At 37.9% G+C, this 21087-nt stretch overlaps 1 protein-coding gene across 1 annotated transcript; it reads left to right on the forward strand.

Moving 5' to 3' along the window:
• Positions 1–258: 258 nt before the first annotated feature.
• LOC145765044 (protein RCC2 homolog) lies at positions 259–13076 on the forward strand. Its single transcript, XM_082576782.1, has 10 exons — positions 259–460; positions 1130–1223; positions 2626–2769; positions 3149–3334; positions 4872–5021; positions 7497–7663; positions 9508–9688; positions 10138–10220; positions 10715–10816; positions 11185–13076. The coding sequence occupies exons 1-10, from the start codon at positions 311–313 to the stop codon at positions 11365–11367; spliced, it is 1440 nt and encodes a 479-aa protein (XP_082432908.1). The 5' UTR covers positions 259–310; the 3' UTR covers positions 11368–13076.
• The last annotated feature ends 8011 nt before the right edge of the window (positions 13077–21087 follow it).

Below are 21087 nucleotides of genomic sequence, written 5' to 3' on the forward strand. Positions count from 1 at the left end.
TCACAACCAAGCGAAACCTGTGGATTGCCTAAAAATAAGAAAATTCAGGCTTCGGATCGCGATTAGAAAAATAGTATTATTGCACAGCTTTGCTACACAATTACTGTAATTACGCAGGTAGATCATGCAATTTCACTAGGCTATGGGCTACCCAAAGAATTACATCACAAAAGATGCAACTTTCTTAAAAAGTAAAATATATGTTGAGTAGTTATGCAAAGGACAGTTGGCTTTATATGTTTTTTTGAAAATAGATTGCATGCTAAGTTGATTTATCGCTTGCCAGTTGTTAATCGTTCAAATAATAATCATGCCTCGAAGAAAGCAGGACCCTCAAAAAGTTGAATCTGAAAGTAAACGTGCAAAAGAAGATGACGATGGCACTGTGGTTCTTAAAGAATCTTCTGACAATGTGGAGGAATATGCCAACTTAGAAAATGAAAAAGAAACAAATAAAATTGTGAATTACCGTATTCATATACCATAGTTTTTATTTTATGATTAAGTATGCCCTGCAATACATACGGTAGTTGATGTGCTGGATTGATTAATTTAAGTACAGGATTTGGTGTTGTAGGTCTGTATAAACACAATCATAACGTTTTTGATTGATTGATTGTAACGGTTTTTGCTGTCCATGTTTTTGGCTTTGCTTGCTGAATAGACCACTTTATTTGCAACTGCTGTGTTTTATTTCTGCATGTATATTTTAATTTAAAGAAGTGGCTATTTTTCCACAATCAGGTGTTGCCAGAGTTAAGGTTAAAGTTATGAAGGGTTAAGGTAAGGGTTAGAGTTAGGAATAAGATTAGGGTTATGATCTTTCTAGGCCTAAAAAAAATTTCCAAAATACAAGTTTTTGTTTTCAACAGCTTTAAACTTTTCTCAAATTAGGGCAAAATTTCTTATCTGGCAACACTATTCAGGCTATTATTACACTATATATAGTGTAAATATAGCCACAGCTTTTATTTAAAGTATAAAAGAGAATACCAGAATCTTGAGTAATTTTATGTAAATAAAGATGATATAAAATTTCATGGTTTCTTGAATGTCAATACTGCCCCTATTTGGTTTTAGCTGAAACAATCGTAATCATAACATTTTTCCATTGCTTTTTAATACTTAGAAACTCTCTCTTCCTGGGGAATGCGGCGAATTGCTTTTAACTGGAGGAACAAACTGGAGTGTGAATGGAAGAAGGAATGCCAGAAAGGGGGATGGTGAGATAAAATGTAATCTTAAACCTTTGCTTATGAATAAAGTTTTGTGGTGATGTTCCTTTGTTCTTTGAAGTCATTCTGTTGTTCCTTTTATACTGTAATTTGGATATTTATTTCATTTATTTTGAGATGGTATTGCTATCGTAAAATCAATTTTTTTTATGTAATGAATAATATCAAGAGATCAGTATGGAAGTATGCAGGCCTCGAAATTTGTCCTTTTTTCCGGCACTCAAGCATGTCCTACCAGACTGGCCCTTTCAGCGGACATTTAATATCTCAACCGGACATATTTTTTGCATGTAGATTTTGCACAAAACCACACTACAGTAGTTGTGTTTGTGGATTTTCTACAACAGAATCCCTCTGCAATGGTTGATGGCTTAATTAACCGACTCTGAAGTATACTGGAGCAGATTGCTTGCAAATAAATCAGTGCATCCGTGGCAGTCGTGTAATGACGCAATAAACACAATTGAAAACAACAATCCAAATTTCCTTATTACAAAAGCAACTACGATCACTTATTCCGTGATTTTCGCGTTATAGAATAGTTGTGCCAAGCGATTACTGCTGGCGCGGGGTCGTAAATCTCCAGCTCAAATACAGCAGCTTCACCAGAAATTCTATTTCTATCTAATGGTGTGAGACAAATGTATCTAACACCCTCCCTTCTATGCAGAAATTATATTTCTATCAGTACCGTATCAGCGTGAATAAGGTCGCCAATCGCCATATTCGCAAAGCACCTGCGGAGCCCAGCTGGAACTTGCTTCTCTGTGACGTTTCTTTTTAACGAACGATCAATGTAACGCAATAATCCTCACTGTTAAAGTTAGAATACATATTATCCTGCCGAAAAGTTCAGACAACTTTATTTCAAGGCAACATTGCAAGGCGTTGAAATGATACTAAAAATGGCTACTTTTGCCATCAGCTCTTTAACCAGGCCACTCTAATGTGATCTTTAAAGCAATTGCCTGTACAGTACCGTACCGTTATTGTTTCAGCTCCGTATTTGTTCACGTTAAACAAACGATTGTTACAATTTAAATTAAAAATATATTTTTGTTGCATTAGCTCTATTTTTGTCAAAAATTTTGCGGCGGTCATTTATGACCGACCAATGAGTCGGCTTCGGCAGACATTCGAGGTCATTCCGGAGGTCATGACCGCCGGATATTTTGAGGCCTGAGTATGCATTAAGAACTAACAAGTAGCCTAAATAAAATCAGTTTGTTGAGAAACTATAGGCTACTTCATCATTTTTAGAGCTAATTTGGGGAGTGCCACTTAGTACTATGTAATTAAAAGTAGCATGCAATAATTTGTTGAACTTTCCTAATGTTTTTAATGTAACAATATGTTTGAGTTTTTTTAAATGATAGATTTTTATTTTTAGAAAAATATGACAACATTGGAAAGAACTTGTACAAACCTCATCGTTACACAGCCATGATCGGGGTTAAGGTTAGCAGAGTGATAGCTGGGTGTTCCAGTAATCATAGCATCTTGCTTACCGATGAAGGAAAGATCTATTCATGGGGTTAGTGCACTGTACATTGTATAATATGATTGATACAATGTATATACATTATAGGCTATTTATATTATGCGTTTGTGCGTTATTGCTTCATCGACATCGTATATTCAAGTGTTATTAAATGTACTGTGGTTAAGTTAGCTTATAATGTTTTGTTTGATATCAGTTTGTTTAAATGCTGACTTTGGTTGCTTTTTGGTCTTTCACTGTCATTCTTATTGTGCGAAGTATATGTGTGTGTTTATTGTGTTTGGTATAATTTGTTTTTTGCCAACAAAGCAAATAAACTTAACTGTTTATAAGCAGTGATTGAACTCAATTTTTTATCACTGTAGTAGCCCATTCTTTTTAGAGTGTAAAGATTTAATGATATATTTGTTAGGGAGGAATGAATGTGGGCAGCTCGGTCATGGTGACCGACAACGATATGATGTCCCAAAGCCAATTGAACCATTGCAACAGTACACAATTGTCAATGCAGCATGTGGGAAGAATCACACGTTATGTCTCACTGAAGATGGACAGGTGTTTGCATTTGGAGATAACACTGTAGGACAACTTGGTTTAGGTAAAGAGTTTAAATGTATTTTTTGAGCTTAAATTAATTAATGAGTTCAAACTACATGTATCAGACAGTGGCACATCATTTGGAGCAGGCGTAAATATTAAGTTGCTCCAGAGCTCTCTTTTATCATAAATTATCTCCAGCTCCTGCTCCGGAGCTTAATGATACCACAGCTCCAGGCTCCAAAAAGTGCTTTCATTAAAATAGTGACGACATATCAACTTAATTTCTAAAGCTTAAAATTGCCTGCAGTCAACTGTTGCTAAAAAGTGGCACAACTTTATAAAATTTAAGGTACTTTCATCAAAATGTGTTGCGGAACTGCGTTTCAAAACATATTCGTTAATTCGACGTCTGATTACGCAAATAATTTCTTAATTTTGTGAAGGGTTGCTGTTAAATATTGTGAATTCAGCCAATGTTAAACATTGAAATTTCAAACAACTGGCTCCTGCTCCAGCTCCGTTGAAAATGTACGGCTCCGGCTCCAAAGTCCTGATTTGGTATATTTTTTTCCTTGCAATGCTCATAGCTCAAAGTTGATACGAGGGAGTTTTATGTGGTGTAAGGTGTAACTTACATCTTGCAGGTCTAATATAGTTCGGCCCTTTGTTTCATAAAGTGCTTGACGCAGCAAGTGGTCCTTTTCATCTTCGTTTTAGCTGCAATTATATATATTCACATTGTATAATATGAGAACAAATATCATTTATAAAATAGTGCTTACTATTGAGCTGATCATCAAGGTCCTTTCTGTTGACAAAATGCGATTCTTTTCATTATTATATATATATTATTAATATATGAAGGGAAATCATGTTACAAGGGTTGTCTAGTCTTTAGCAGAACTAATGTATTTTGTGGGATACTCATTTAACGCCGTTTGAAGTAAACAAAAAATATTTCAAGTAATACTTATCAAAGTTAGTAATGTCCAAAGTTTTTCCCATAAAAAGTTACCTGATGAGATAACAGTACTATCACTTGGCATCCACACCATGTCACTCTTGCATTCAATGTGTACCATAGTTTAAAATGCATGGGAATCAAGGTATGGGACAGTTTACCCCAAAATATGAAGAAAAAAACATGAAAAAAGGCTACAAATTTTTCAGTAAAATGTGAAAAACACTTCTTCAATAATCAAGAACTATAGAAACGACATCCACTACCTGACTTTATGTTCATTGTTATTATTTTTTGTATTTCTTGCGTCTGTATTTGTTTTTTTCCTGTTCTTCCTTCCTTTTTCTTTTTTGTGTCAATTTGCTACAGTATTTAAAAACGCAGTACTTTCTTTCGTATAACTATTTGAATGAGACAGTGCAGACTCGACGACCTCCTACGCCTTCTGGGCTACGGTCTCGCACTCTCTCATTGGATGCAGTTGCACGCTACGTTTTTGTTTTATGTACGTTTCGGCGTTTCGTATCCAAACAAAAATAACATGACCATCCATCCATAGCAGTGTAGGATTTCAATGTTAAATTCGAAGCGTTTAAAAATTGGTTTCAAAATTTGTAAACCTATCTGCTTCCAGGCGCTTTAGGGACTACTGTCCTCTCACCTACGAAGCTACAGTACCGTGGCCAACCACTGGTGGATGTTGGTTGTGGAGGAAACTTCAGTGTGATTTTGGATTGCGAAGGAAACGTTTACTCATTCGGGTGTCCCGAGTACGGTCAACTTGGTGTGTCTGATGGACTGCGTGTGATTTTATTTCAATAAAAGTTATCTTAATGCTTTGCAAGTGAAACGTGTTGGCAATTAAGAACGGTGTCCGACGTTTTTTTCGTAAACAGTTTTTTGTAAAACAATTGTTCGTAAGCAATTGTTCGTAAAATCAATTCTTCGTAAAGCAATTCTTCGGGCATGCAATTGACCGTAATACTAATTGTTCGTAAACAAATGTTCATAAAAGTTAGGCTACAGCTTTTTTTAAAAACAACAGTTACAATTGTTTACGAACAATCAATTAGGGTAGCCTATATGCTAGAGATGTGCTAATTGTGCTTAAAGTCGTGCTGTACCTGTAGAGTGTAGACGAGCAGACAGAGTGTAGAGTCCCTGATTCAGAATGGCATTACAGTTTGTGAGCAGCGAAAAAGGAAAGCCAAAACTTTTGTATAGTGGCCACCTTTATTACAAAGATTATAGTGCACTTAACGCACAAGGGCAAGAAACTACTTATTGGAAATGTGAGCATTTTAATAAGAAATGTCCTGCACGAGTAACAACTGCTATGGCAGCCATTGTACAATCCAGAGGTGAGCACAATCATGCTGGAGATGCTGGTCATGTCGAAGCAGCAAGGGTTATGGAAAATATTCGTTGTGCAGCAAAAGACAGTCGTGATGCCCCAAGTTACCTCGTCTCAGCAAAAACTATTGGACTCAGTCAAGCCACGGCAGCAAAACTGCCAAGTGTGTAGAGCATGAAAAGGGCAGTCACCCAAGTGCGATTGAAGGAAAATGTAGGCCCGGCAATCCCACATTTTCTCCGTGACATTGTGCTTCCAGTAGAGTACAAGCAAACGTTTGCTGGTGTAACATTCTTGGCCTATGATTCTGGGCCTGGAGATAACCGTATGGTCCTCTTTGCCACTGAAATAAATCTGCAGCTCCTTGCCCGTTCAAAGCACTGGTATGCTGACGGCACCTTCAAGACAGTGCCTTCAATGTTTGAACAGCTTTACACAATACACGGACTGAAGGAAAACACTTTAGTGCCTCTGGTGTATGCCCTGCTGGGGGACAAAAGGAGAGGGACATACATTCATCTGCTGCAAAAGATCAAGGAGTTGTTACCTGCTGTTCCAGAGACAATCATGACTGACTTTGAGATGGCCATGGTCAATGCAGTAAGCAGAGAGTACCCACTTTCAACTCACCGTGGCTGTTTCTTCCATTTGTGCCAGTGCATTTGGAGAAAGACGCAATCAAGTGGCCTGAAGGAGCAGTACAAGACAAGTGCAGAGTTTGCTCTGAGGCTGCGCATGTTGTCGTCTCTGGCCTTTGTGCCTATTGATGAAGTCAGCCGGGCCTTTGACATTCTCATTGATGGGAATGTATTACCAGATGTTGCTCAGCCAGTAATTGACTACTTTGAAGACACTTGGGTTGGGCGCCCAGATCGTCGTCAAGGGCGCCGTCCTCCAATGTTTCCAATTCAAATGTGGAACTGCTATGATGGCGTCCTCAGTGGCCTTCCCAAAACTAATAATAGCATTGAAGGATGGCACAGAGGGTTCATATTCCAGGTATCTGCAAATCATCCAGATATTTGGAAGTTCATATCTGCAATCAAGCGAGAGCAAAACCTAAATGAGGTTCGCATTGAACAGTATGTCAGTGGCCAGGCAGGACCCCCTCCAAAGAAGAAGTACAAGGACAGTGCAGAAAGACTTAACTAGAGTCGTCCGAACTTGGCGTCAAGATTTTCAAGATGATGAAATTTGTGATTACTTGCGTGGAATTGCACACTATACTTCATACTAAACTTGGCTCGTGGACAATTTGTACGAAGTTACTCAAAGTAGTATTGGTAGTGTAAGCAAAGAATTGCTAAACACAGACAATTGTTGTATTCCAATAAATAACAAAAATGCGCTTTTTCATTGTGCTTGTTTGTTTGTGTCGTCGTAACTTGGTTATTCAGGAAAATTTGCATTACGCACCTTCATCGGAAATTGCAAGACAAACCTTGCTGTTGCGAAAAATTGTTCACGAACAATTCACCTATCACCTGTTTACGAACAATTCACCTATACGAAGAATTGATGTATACGAACAATTGCTTTACGAAGAATTGATTTTACGAACAATTGTTTACGAAAAATTGCTTTACGAACAACTGTTTACGAACAATTCACCTATAATCATTAAGAACAATCTATTAACTTGATAATCACCATGTAGAAGGTGTAACATGAACACTATTAGACTTAAATTAAGTCATTTAGAATGTAAAATACAAATGTGCTTGCAAAGAAAGTGTATTTTCACGTGGAGAGTGGTTTTGTTTAGTTTATGGTTCGTTGGCAAAATCAGCCTACTTATGTTGTTCCAATGTTTCCGCATGCCATCGTTCCAACTGGGACAGTTGCTTCTGAGTCACATATGCCGAAGAAAGCTCGATAAATTGATGATTGTTATGTTGTTTTTAGGAAACAACACCGATGGAAAGTACCTCGCCAAGGCCAACAAAATATCCTTCAGCAACGTCAAGTCTCCATTTCGAATCCCGCTCTGGGTGGAGAAGCTCAAAGGGGGGCAAGTTGTCCCGATCAATGACGTAAAAGTGACCAGCATCGCCTGTGGGTTGAACCACGTGGTAAGAGGAAAGAATTGTAATTGGCTGTTCCAAAAGCGGAAAGTGGACCAAATCTGGTGTCACGTAGACCCACGACATTATGACGCGGTTCGAATAACTTTAACCCGAATGACGCGAGACTTGAAATAACCAAGTCTCTTATCTGCGTGAAGTCTCTTCGCCGCCGTAGCATTCGGGTAAAAAGACATTATAATCTCACGGCATCAGGTATGGTTGCCGCTCTGCTACTATTCGGAAAATCTGATTCAGAGAAAGCCTTTTTTTGGAGAATTCTAAAATTCCACAGCGGCATCTGTTTATTCAAAGGAATTTGCTTATAATAGAGGTTAACCAAGTAAAGTGTCAGCGAAAAAATCTCCACTAAAGTCTCAGTAAGAAAAAATAAACAGTTATCTAACATTAAATGGCCTTCGATACTACTGTGCCGGTAAGCCATGTTGGACCGGCTTTCACAAGCCCGCATTTTTTTATTCCGTTGGTATTCGAAATATTTCTCAGTTCACTCGCATTCGCAATATTTTTTCACCAACAAAGCAAAGTATAAGCGTCGCTGTCAACCTATAAAAACTCGAAGACTAGCTCTACTTCTATGTGGAAAGCAGTGCATGTACTATGTTTCAGGTCCTTGCTCGCGTTCTTGTGAACACAGTGAACGCAAAAACACGATATCTATTAACAGATTTCTATAAACACAACTTTTTAATTGATTTTTTGTTTTGGCTCCCGGGCGCGAGAATTTAGCCGCCGTGATGCAGCTCTGGTAGGCCATGCTTGGTCTTCGGAAAAATAAACGCGCTTAGAGGCCTGCTAGAGTAGCCTAGTTAAGCCAACATCGAATCCTATTCGATATATTTCCGCCATAGGAAATGAAGTAAAGTCAATGTTTTGTTTGCGACAACAGATTATTGCCTCCCCATTAAACGTACATTTTTTGCAGTTGTACACTGTGTATGTATATTTATTTTTTATTGTCGGAATGCAGAAGAAGCATTATTGTGGAAATAAAATGCTGTACAGTGACATTTAACCAACAAAAGGAAAAGGTGGCAAAGCCGTAATGGTGTAAGACATGACTGCAAAAATCCAATTCCAAATTCATACTTGTTGCGCATGAATCATTACCACGGTCGACATATCAGTGGCGAATCTGGCAAATCGCTTCCTTAAAAACGTGATAAATTAACTTTATTTGCTCAGGCAAGCTTGTGGCTGGTGGACAGCTTTACAGAAGCAGAAGGTCAATGTGTACCTCTCTCTCCTCATATGAAGCAAAAATTTGTTTCGATGATGATCAATCAACCTCATCTTGGTCTTGCACCCATACTTGTTGCAGTCGCTCTTGCCAGCTATGCTAATCATAAAAATACAGCAACTTGAAAGCAACCACATACAGTTTAAGCTTCCAAAACAATACTAATTTTAACCAAGCATAACACTGGCTGCGTATTGATATTGAATTACATACTTGGTCACCAGAATTACTTGGAAATGATTGTTAGTTTGATTTGTAAAAATTTCTTTTTGACCAGCGTTATAGGTTGGTTTAATTGCCTAATCTTTTGCATGGATAAAGGATATGAAAAGGTAAACACAAAAATCGCCTACCTAAATAATCCTTACAAGTTCTCAAAAATTATCCGAGTCGGTTTACTCCGAAAAAGGCAGTCTCCAAAATGGGACTTAACTCCGAATTGGAGTTGCCGAAACTGGCCATTCCGTATGGTTTCATACCCTCCGGATAGTCATAGACTTGCTCCGCTATTACTTCTCCAGCTTTAATTTTTACCATTCAACTGACATCGTTGAGAAAGTGAAATGCGTGATATGATCTCATATTTTTACAGGTCGCGTTAGATTCAAAGAAACGAGTGTTTACCTGGGGTTTTGGGGGCTATGGAAGATTGGGTCATGCCGAACAAAAGGATGAACACATGCCACGATTGGTCCAACTATTCGACAACCCCAGTCGAGGAGCAGTCCAGGTCTACGCAGGAACCTCGTACTCGCTTGCCATCAATGAACTCGGTGGGTACTTCCACTGGTCTCTGCTTTTACAGGTTGAGTAAAAGTTTTTGGCAGCCGATTGTAGCATCGAATAGACAGCGATAGACACGTGTTTCGCCCATGAGGCTGGGCTCATCAGTATCGCACCGTATTCTCACCGTATCATCAGTATCGCACCGGTTGAGTAATTCGTATTCGCACCGTATATATCGCACCGTATCATCAGTATCGCACCGGTTGAGTAAAAGTTGTGAAGCTTTGCATTCCATTCCAATGCAAGCTTTTTTGAACTTGTTGAAAAGTAATAATGCTCACATGTTCTTGTCAAAATTGTGGCTTCAATTTCAAGTAGTCCTTCTGATTAACACAAATATCAGGCTGTGAAGCCTTTCTAGGTATCACAGAGGTTTTTGCATTGTGGTTAGTTTGTCAAACAACAAGCTTTTAAGAATTGTACGATACTGTCTCAGGCTGCACCTACTTTTGGGGTATACTCGGGAGCGCCACCACACGAGACACCACTATGTACCCGAAACCGGTTGCGGACTTGCAGGTGAGCCTACGTTGTTGCAGTGGTGCGTGGTGTAGATTTGAAGTATATCATTGCACATATTGTATGCATCAAAAATGCAGAAAACGTACTTACTTGCACTCTAAATCAATAACTGCTGCCGCTGGGTGAATGCTTGTGTTATTTTGAATCTTGTGTGTTTTTCGCTTACCTCTACCTTGGGTTGGCTGAAGGAAAGGCTGTCGAACGAAAGAAACTGGCCACCCTACCCTCCGTTGTGAGAAGAATACGTTCTTGAGATAATGAGAAGATAACGTTCTTGCAATGAGAACGTTATCTTTTCATCCTCGACACTTGAAATCAAATATTGGACCACTTTTATGTTATATTGATAAACTGAATGTGATGTGTTTTCGTAGATTGTTTAGTTTGGGTAACAGCTTTTCGTTTGTCACGGTGACCTACTTAATGACTTCATTTATATCCGCGACTAACCATTTATTTCAAAAGCCATCAAACACCTGTATGCTTCTCAGGGATGGGCAGTGCGTAGCATCGGTTGTGGAGGAAAGCACATCGCTGTTGCCGCGGACGACAGCGTCATTACGTGGGGAATAGGCACCATCAATGGAGAACTGGTAGGGGCGCTGTGGAGTAAATGTGGCTACAGTTCAAGTATAAAACTAAAGCATGTACCGTTAAAAGTAATGTTGCTTCAGTTATAATTTATAAGATTACTATATTATAGCTATTTACTGTACTTACGTCTAATTTTCACATGCAAGTTAAAACAACAAACTATTTAATCAAACATAATTCAATTGTTTTAGTGGAAGTAAGCACAATTGTTGAGTTGTTGTCACAAAGAAGAATTTGTGTAAAGTATTTTATTACAATTTCCGAGGATGAGAGCTCAGTAACACAGTCGTAACGTTTACAGGAAGAAAATTTAATTTTCCTTAAATTTTGCACCAGCTCAAAACATCTCTCTTGTTTTGCAACTCAGGGCTTAGGGGAATCCCGGAAGTCGAGCGCCAACCCTGACATCATGAAGTCAGTTTCCAGTCTGCAAGTACGTAGGATATCATGCGGCCAGACCTACACGATGATGATAGCGCGGACAGATGGGGAAGGAGACGCCGAAGCATTGAACGAGCTTCCGCAAATCGACCCTGTTCTGTGTCCCTGAACACTGTGACACAGAAGAGTTGCAAGGTTGCTTTCTAAACACTGCCCGACAGGTTGGAACTTGGAACGTATATTTGATGTCCAGTCTCAGGTTCTATCCCCATGCAGGAAAAGTACACTCACTAATCGATCTTTCTTCACTTACTTGCTGGGCTCAGTTTTGATATTGCATTTTAGCTTATTTAGAGAAGGATAAGTCCACTCAATATTTCGCTTGTCATCCGATGAAAGATTAGATGTGAAATATCGAGTCTGAACATGAAGGTGTCGCCCACATAGTCCTGCCACGATCATTGATGTTTTAACTGCTGAATTTCGGATTTTAAACTTCAATGTTGCATCATTTGTATTGCGATCAAGGCAATAGTTCGAAACACTTTGTCGCTGGGTTCATTTCTTGATTGTGATGTCATAATCTATGCTTTATAAGCTTTGTGGATTTAGTGTGAATCTTTTGGTACTTGGTGGGTTTTATGCTCGAAAAAAGCAATAGCAACTTCTGTAATCTGTGTAATCATCGGCTTTACCTTTATATTCGAACTGGCAAAAGCGTTTTCAGAATCTTGAATTTAGCAGGTTTGCATGTGTGTAAATTTCTTTCCCTTGTCTGAAAAGATATGTAGCATTCCAAAATTTTTGGTGAGGTTATTTTAGTTGGTCACATCCTATCTGCTTGAGTTTTTCAACTCCGTTTTAGAGATTTTTTGGCCTCTTCGACTTTCCCGCTATTGAGTAACCCTCTATGGAGTGCTTTAAGGTTTTGCTTTAGATGTTTCTAATCTGATTACCACTTAGTCCTTCACCATAAACAAAAAACATGTTGGTTGCTTGTTTCTATTTGTGGGAACGCAAGCTAGAGACACTGTCTGTGTAGTTGACAACTTATTGTAGCAATCAGTGGACTATTCCATTGCATGTTTGTAAATGGCGTCTGTCTTTCTATTCAGAGGTCGTGTTTCTGTTTCTCGGCAGTCGAGTGTAGCATTGTAGCAAGAACTGATTTTGGCCATTTGTAATTGTTGTTTCGGAAGGTTATTGTGGCAATTTTCCATTCTGTTTGTTTCTTGGGCTTTATCGGCCAGCTAGTTTGATTCAAAATAGAGTAAACGACTCCTCAGTCTGTGGAATTTGTGAGCGTTCAATGTTTGACCTATTAGCCTTTTCTTAGACTGTGTAAGGATTATTCAAGGACGTTTTGTTTATTGCTCACACGGTTGAACCATTCCGATAAAAAGCAACTGTTGTCTATTTTCTGTTTTTCCGTAATACAGTATAACGTTCTGAAGGCGTTATTTTCGTTTTGCTGGCGCTGTGGTTCCATCTTGCATGAACTGGTGATTCGCCGTCTTTTGTACATGAACTCGAAATGACGCACTATCAAAAATCCAGGTTTAATGTAATGGCTTGGCCATTGCAGGTTTGCACATGAAACGAGGTGTTGTGATTTGAGAAAGCATGAATAGATTTCCAAAGCTTGGAGCATGGTTTACTGCGATTTTTATATCTTTGCCGAACAAGAAAACAAACGCAAGCTTGTGATGCCCTTGCCATTCGAAAACGACACAAAAGGGCGTCACAACGACTGTTGGGAACCTCGATTGTGCTCGCGTATCGTTCTTCACTGGCTGATGTTTCAGCGCAATGCGCTGTTGTCACTGATGTCCTGTGTTTGTGTTCTATAAATTTGTTCATTAAAGTATCCATTCGATCGCTGCAGTGTGAAGATAGATAGAAAAGTTCGTGTTTTTATCCTGCACGATGTACGACGATGGTAAAGCCGACTGACAATAGCAAAGGTAGGCTATCTATGATTGTTTCGCGATGTAAATCATGTGTATTGTCTGTGCTAGCCGAATGGGAAAAAATGGTAGGTCAGCTTTATGTGACAAAAACACATGTACAAATTTAACAAAAAAATAGGGGCCTGATTTTAAAACCTGTAGTCTGCAAATTATGACGTTGAAACTCTGCATAGTGCTTGTACAATAATTATCACGTTCAAAATGTGAAAGTATAAGAATCACTTAATATGGTTAGAAATATCTTCAGCCACACATGATTTTAATTGGCTTGAGACAACATACTCAGAACTGCAGCTCATGTGAAGCCTTGGCGATGGAAAGGATTCGTCAGCAATTCCACTGATTATTCTGACGCACACGAGTTTTAACCGGAACTAGATGATGCCAATATATTACACAACAGAAGATAAATAAAACCAAATGGTAAATGCATTCACCTGATGCTAAACAGAAAAACGGTTCGACACCTGTCGGCTGTGACATGTAGACTTTATGACGTTGTGATTATGGACATCGATTGGCTTGTTTTCCTTTCAATCCACGTCTTTTGCCAGTGGTACTTTTGGATCGGGGATGATTTTAGAGATCCGTAACCTTTGCAAGGTGATCGGAAACCACTGCATATTTTTTAGAAGTAAGCCACGACTTTAGGCCCGAAGATGTCATTGGTACCGGGCCCAAATTATCGTCTCAACGGCCCTTTTAACCACCTCTAAAAAGAGGAACTTGCAACAATCTGCCTTGGCAGCCTACAGCTTGTTTCTACTATCAACAGATAGTTGCGTCCTAAACGTTTTACATTTACAAAATTGCACGCGTTATTAGCTCTGCAGATCGTGAAGTTGGACAAGGCAATTATGTGGAAACAAGGAAATGCAAGCTACAAGACCATAGACTCCATAATCGTGCAATGACGATAATACTTTGGAGTCGGTTGTCATATACGTAGATTATGTCTGCATGAGATCAGTGACATACTTGTTATCAAACATAAATGTTTTGAAGTCTTTTAAAATTAGTTAAAATCAATTATGGCTGTTTTTATATTTTTTGTTCTTTCATGACAAGCAATTTGTAAGCTACTAAGCTAAACACTTATTACATAGGCTATTTGAACGTAAACTGATGTTCCAATGATAACTTACAACCCGTTTTGGGAATGTTGACGAGATAATTTAGTTCATTACGTTTAATGAGGAAAGTGTAGCGATCCATTATTTCATCGAATAAGTTTTCCTGCCTTTTACTAAAGTTTCTGTAATTTTCCATGCAACTGCTCCCAAAGAAAATAGAAAAAAGGGCGCACACAATAAAATGGTTTGTTCGTCCTTTGACGAGAGCTCTATCAAATCGGACTAGCTCACACGAAACCAGCTCACATCAAACCAGCTCAGTTAGACCAGTTCAGCTCTCAGAAAAACATTAAATTGATTGTTTAATTGAAATGTAATAACTCGTGATAATGTTTCACTATTCTGTAATGTATAAATTCAAATTGTGTTAGAGACCTACAACATTATATGAACACCTTCTGATAACTTAAAATCATAATTCGAATAACAATTGTGTGGAAATTAGTTCATGGAGTCAGATAGCCAAACTATATAAATTAGATAGATAGAAATTTCACCAAGCAGTTAGACAGCCTTCATCTTAATTCAACTTATAAACAAACCATTCTTATAACTTACTTAAATATAAACTATCCTTATACGTTAAATATAACGTAAAATAAAATATTTCCACATTGGTTACTCCGCACGGAAGTAGGTTTTTAAAAATAAAAGTAAGTTTAACAAGATAACCAAAATATGGAGACTCTGGTAAGTACATTATGCTACAAAACTTTTATTTCTACGTCAATAAAAAAAAAACACGAGCTCACAATTATTTTGTAAAAACATGTCACCTTTTATGATTTCACGCGTCGGTTTTCAATTTCACTATTCTGTAATGTATAAATTCAAATTGTGTTAGAGACCTACAATATTATATGAACACCTTCTGATAACTTAAAATCATAATTCGAATAACAATTGTGTGGAAATTAGTTCATGGAGTCAGATATATAAATTAGACAAATGAGTGTGAATATCCTTGAGACAAACAGAGTTTCATTAGACAGCCAGTTACCTAATAAATTAACATTTTAAACCATCGCTTAACATTCTCACGCGTAAAATAGGTATAACAACAAAAGAATTGAATTTTTGATTACCGGTACAAGATTTATCAATAATTAATCTATGGTGAGTCATGTAGAAGAAGCATTGGACTTTTCTCAAAGTAGTGAGATAATAAAGATAAGTTAGGTTATGTTTCAATAAGGCAACTAATAAAAATATCTGTCGCTTTACTTACTGTAAATAATTACGCAATCGAAGTAGGCCTACTAGTAGCCTACTCATGTTATTTCTTGGCTTAATGTAAAATTGGATTGTTGCAAATGTTTTGCAAGGTTTAGAGTTGAAACATTTCTCGTTTCCGCACTTTACTGTAAGACGTCTTTAACTTTGAACGCACCAAAAATTATGGAAACTGATGCCGTGTACGACCAGCCTGAGTTTGACAGAGAGAATTATATGAGATACCAACCTCCGAGAAACTACATCAATATGAGATCCCGAGAAGTTGGAAATCTAAGCGATGGTAAGATTGGTTCTGCGATATGATAAAGATGGTAAGGTTGATTAAAGATGATAAAAATGAATCTAAAAACTTGTAGCCTAAGTCCAGTGCTGTATTCGTAAAAAAAGCACAGGGTATACTGTCTTAGATTTGATAAAATGATAAATACACAACTTGCAAAATACTAATCTTTATTCTACCATAACATGAATTATCAACATCAAAATTGGACGAGAGGTACAAAATTGTTTATTTTTTATGAATAGGCCTACATTCCAAACAGCCTGCCGAGAGAAATCTACATCTTTATCCTCTTTACAAATTTGGGATTTAGTATCCTTAGCTGATCGGTGGTTCGGCAGCCAGGATCTTACACATTTTTTAGCAGTAGGCTAAATTGAGCCACAGGTGGTCCATTGCAATTAAGTTTAGTAAACATCGAACAGCCCACATCAATAGCCCACATCAACAAGCAAAGTTGCTCTTGAACTTGTGATAACATCGTTCAATAAACTGAAACCACATTCACATTCTGCTGTAGAACAAGGAAAGTTGAAATAGCTGTCAAGAGAGGCTTCAAATTATTGGACACAATTTCAACTTTTTCACTAAAATCTCTTAATCCTTGGATTGATTGTATTTCATCAATGTCAAAGCGTCTAAAAATTCTTCTCACCTCTGCTTCTCGATGACGCAAATATCCTTCTATCATTTTTTCAGGTTGCAAAGTTAGCAATATCAACCAGTAGCTGACCATTGTTAGTATCGGCATTAGCACAAAGTCTCATTTGCATTCTGCTAACAATGCTCTGAATGAATTGATTGAATGATAAAACTCTCAGAACGGGTTCATGGTACACCCATGTACCATTGTACATCCGTAGGCTATAGCCTACCATTGGTCCTCAAAGGGTTAAGTAGTTAGTCAGTAGGCTAGTTGTCAAGAATCAGTAGCTTAAGGATAGCATACGCACTCTATTTGGAAAACCAGAGGGTATACTATAGTTGCTTGAAAAAGCAGAGAGTAGCCTATACTGCGTATACCACCGTATACCCTACGAATACAGCACTGCAGCCTAACTTATCACAACGATAAAATGAAGTTGGGAGGAGTAGCCTACAAGAATCGTTGCATGGCCTACTATCAGCAGTAGCATAGCCAGAAAGTTTTATGGAAGGCTTGACGTAGCAATGTTATCTCAAAACAGAGTTATATGGGCCTTGCATAACACATAGGCTACTATTGCAGATCTTGTAAAAAAAAAATTAGGATCACCATGGTTGAAAACTAAAGAATTAGCAAAAATTCTGAAAAGGATCAACAATGTAAAAGTTGACTTTCGAAGAAGCAACAATTTTAATAGGTGGTCTGATGGGCTTTTTGGCAAACTTGGTTGCCTTTTAAGTAATTGGCATGAAAAGGGGAAGGCTTACGCTCTGCAGTGGGCTCTCACAGGCTGAAAATGATGATGATGAATGCTTTCGTTTAGGACGCACTTCAGTTTGCATTTGACCATATTTGTCAAATTAAACCTAGGCTATATGCCCTACTATATTTTCGCATTAAAGCGAGTTAAAATGTTTGGTTTAGAATTAAAAATAAGTAGTAAAACTTGAAATTGTGTAATATAAAAAACAAAAAAATAACCGATAAAAACAACATTCGTTTTGAATTTCGTAACGTTAAAGCGGTTTATTGTCTATTATCACTGTTAGTAGTAGCAGCCAATTCGAAATGTCTTTTTATTATCGTTTTAAAATTTTAAGTTTCAAATACATTGAATTTTTTCAAGTTCAAACTTGTGTGTAGAGATTTTCATTAGTGAATTTTCAACTTTAGCCTACTGCAATTTGCACAAAGCACAATTTGCTTTGGTACAAAAGTTAATAGGTTAATAACTGATAGCTTACTAATTACGTAGTTTCATTTACGTTTTTTAGGAAGAAGAGCAGATTGTTATTCACCCGCCGAAGATCCTATTGTGATGAAATCCGCAGCAACTGGGGCAAAGAAAAAAACAAGTCCGACATTATGGAAAACGTTTGCAATAGTTGCCATGATTCTAGTGGTCTTCCTGGTAGCAGCAGTTGCAGCGATGCTAGTCAAAGTAAGCCAAACCATCAGTGGCGGCTTGTCCTAACAGGCTGCAGCCTACCATGTGAAGATAAAATTTGGGTTTTTGGTGATTGAATCTAACAATTTTGTTCAGGTGTACACCTATACAATGCACACCTGTATGCACTATATGCAGGGCCGGATTAAGGGTAGGCTACTGTAAGCCTAAGGCTGTTTACTGGAGAAGGGCCTACTTTTTAAAACCAAGCTACGAAAATTAATAAAAATACATACATAAAAAATTGAAATTATTTACTGCAAAATAACATAAACATAACAGAAAAATGGCTAATGATGGCGCATAATTGGTTTTGGAAGCAAACACAGTTTTTATTGTCAAATTTGAAGCAGATGAAAAAAATTTTGGAAAAAAAGAAATGGATAGCAGGTACCTATGGTAAAACTTTACCTAATGACACTCTAAACCAGAGGATTTCAACGTTTATTCCACCGCGACCCCTGAGAGCAATCAATGTAGCCTAGTCTCGCGCCCCCCTATAAAAATATTCAACAAAACCATATTTAATGCAAAATTTGACTAAATTTGATTCATGCCGACATCCAGTTATTTTTAGTTTTGCTGTTCCAACGTAAACTTCCGAAACGAAAAACGTTTTTTGCGATGTAATTACGGCTTTTATTACATTTCCTCCGATTGTTATTTCCATTTTCTATCAAGCTTGGCTAGATAATAGGAGAAAAAATAATGAGAATAATCTACGTTTTCGCACTTTCACCGGTTGAATTTATTGCAATCTTTTATGGATTTATTTAAATCAATTTCAGTGCGATGGTTGTTGCTGCATATTTTTAACTATTAAGTTTGTCAATGCGTGCACCTGTTGTTGGAAGAACTTTCAAACAAAACAGCCGAAATAAAAAATAGCCGACACTAATTTTTTTCAATGCCATTGAAAACGATAATACTGAGAAATCTATATTTTGCATAGGATTCTGCATAATTTTGCTTTTTTACCATTGCGGTTTTCTGGTTAAGTTTACTCTGCACAAAACAACGTACAAGAACTTGGTGAAAAATATCGAATGCTTTCCTATAGTTAAAGCATGGTTAAAGCCTTTGCAACGTTTGAAATCTTAAACGATAAGTTATAATCAGTGTTGTACGCGTCAATGAAATAAATTGACGGCGTCAGCGTCAGCGCGAATTGCCTAAAAACTTTACGGCGTAAAGTACTGCGTCAGTTCTTAAAGAAATTGACTGCGTCAGCGCTAATTTCTAGCGCTATTTTAGTCAAGGTCTCACAAAAGGGAAGTATTGCAACCAAGTTTAGGCTAACAATGGCTATTAAAAGGGGCAGGTTTTATGTTTTGAGACTGTATTGTAATTAGCTGCTTAGCTTATTAGTTATTTCTGGTCACAACGGTAAACCATAATCTCTTCGTGGAAAAATTGTAACATAAGATTCCTGGATCCGTTCGTCTGTATGCAATGACCGAAAGAAACACTCTTTTGAAAACGTCTATTCGAAAAGTGTATTTCTGTAAAAATAACCTAAGGCTGTCGAAATTGAGCTGCAACGCGATACACCACTAAACTTGTCACTACAATGCAAATTACTTGGATAAAGACGGAAATTTCGTCCAGCTGGCAAGCACTAAGCAAAACAGTTAAATATGCGACCAACTCTCAAGTAACAATTTTAAGAATGACGAGAATACATTGCAATATCTCAAACGCACGTAGGCAGCTACTGTGACGTAATAATGATAACCAATGATAAGTTATTCAAGCACCTGTTCAAGTTTGGCTTACACCTGTTCAAGTTTGGCTTACACCTGTTCAAGTTTGGCTTACACCTGTTCAAGTTTGGCTTACACCTGTTCAAGAAATTAAAGATTTAACGATGATGTAATGTTATGCTGCAGCTGCAATGTTTTACAGGTCTTGCAAGCAATAATGCAATCTGCTCATTTTTTAGAAATATTCCATTACGTAATACGCTAAAATTCAGTAGACCTGAACGGTTTTACATGACGTTTGATTTGGTGAACAATTGTCTGGAACATAGCGGCCCCTAGTTATGACAGTCTGACATGGCATAACTAAAAAAGAATTGACGGCAATTGTGAGCCAATGAATAAAAACACACGATACACAAATTGTTTGAATCACTCACGTTTAAGTTAATACGTAAATACAAAGGGCATGCAAAGAATGAACAACAATAAGAATAATACGCAACAAATTGGTACCATAGGTACACGCAAAAATGACGCTATATACAATGGTTGCGATAATAACCGAGTGTTCTGGGCTCAGACAAAGGTCGACCACCGCAGACAGAACCAGGCTCAAACCCTAACACTTAAGTGTTCTTTTCGGGGGCGAGGCACGAAATATCCCTCAACACGTAGTCTACTTTCACTTTCCCCGTACTCTCATTATAGTTGCAGACGGCAACTTTAGCTCTACGAACCACAGGCTTCCCTTTCCTAATTTGTGGAACTACCTCATGCACCCTCCCAAGTTGATACTTTCCACGTTTACCAATGTCTTGGAGAGAACCCACCACTACAAGTTGACCAGGTTCCAAATTTTCGGCCATTTTTAACCATTTTTTCCGGCCTTGAAGCCCTGGCAAGTAAAAATCTATCCATTTGCTCCAAAACTGCTGAAAAAGTGACAAATTGAACCGATAATCCCTTCTTAGTTGGTCACGATCATGTGATTGCCCAACAGCACAGTATGGGTCTAAGTATGGGGTCAAAAGTGAGGCAGGGGTGATGACAGTAAAATCCCTAGGATCGTCACTCAAAGGTACCAAAGGGCGTTCGTTTACGATCTGAACGGCACTGCCTGTGTACGTAAGCAGTTCAATAAAATTGGGCTTGCGTATTGAAGTGTCCAAAATGTGAAAAAAGTACTTGGTCATATCGGCCACGAAACCAAATCTACTAAGCCGAAATCTAGCCAAGATATCTGCCAGAGGGTTTAACAAATCAGGACCCGAAAACATTACATCATTAACAAAAGTTCCTCTAAATTCAGACTTGCCATCGTAAACAATGCGCTTTTTTAATTGTGACGTCACAAAGTATGGTAAATACCACTCAATCCCTTTACATTTCCTGCTTCACCAGCACGCTCAATATAACCATTAGATTTAAGATCTTTCATGGTGTCAGTAAGGAAATCACAAAGTTCAGATTGTTT

This window comes from Aplidium turbinatum, chromosome 2, assembly GCF_918807975.1.
Source record: "Aplidium turbinatum chromosome 2, kaAplTurb1.1, whole genome shotgun sequence".
Taxonomy (NCBI): Eukaryota; Metazoa; Chordata; class Ascidiacea; order Aplousobranchia; family Polyclinidae; genus Aplidium; species Aplidium turbinatum.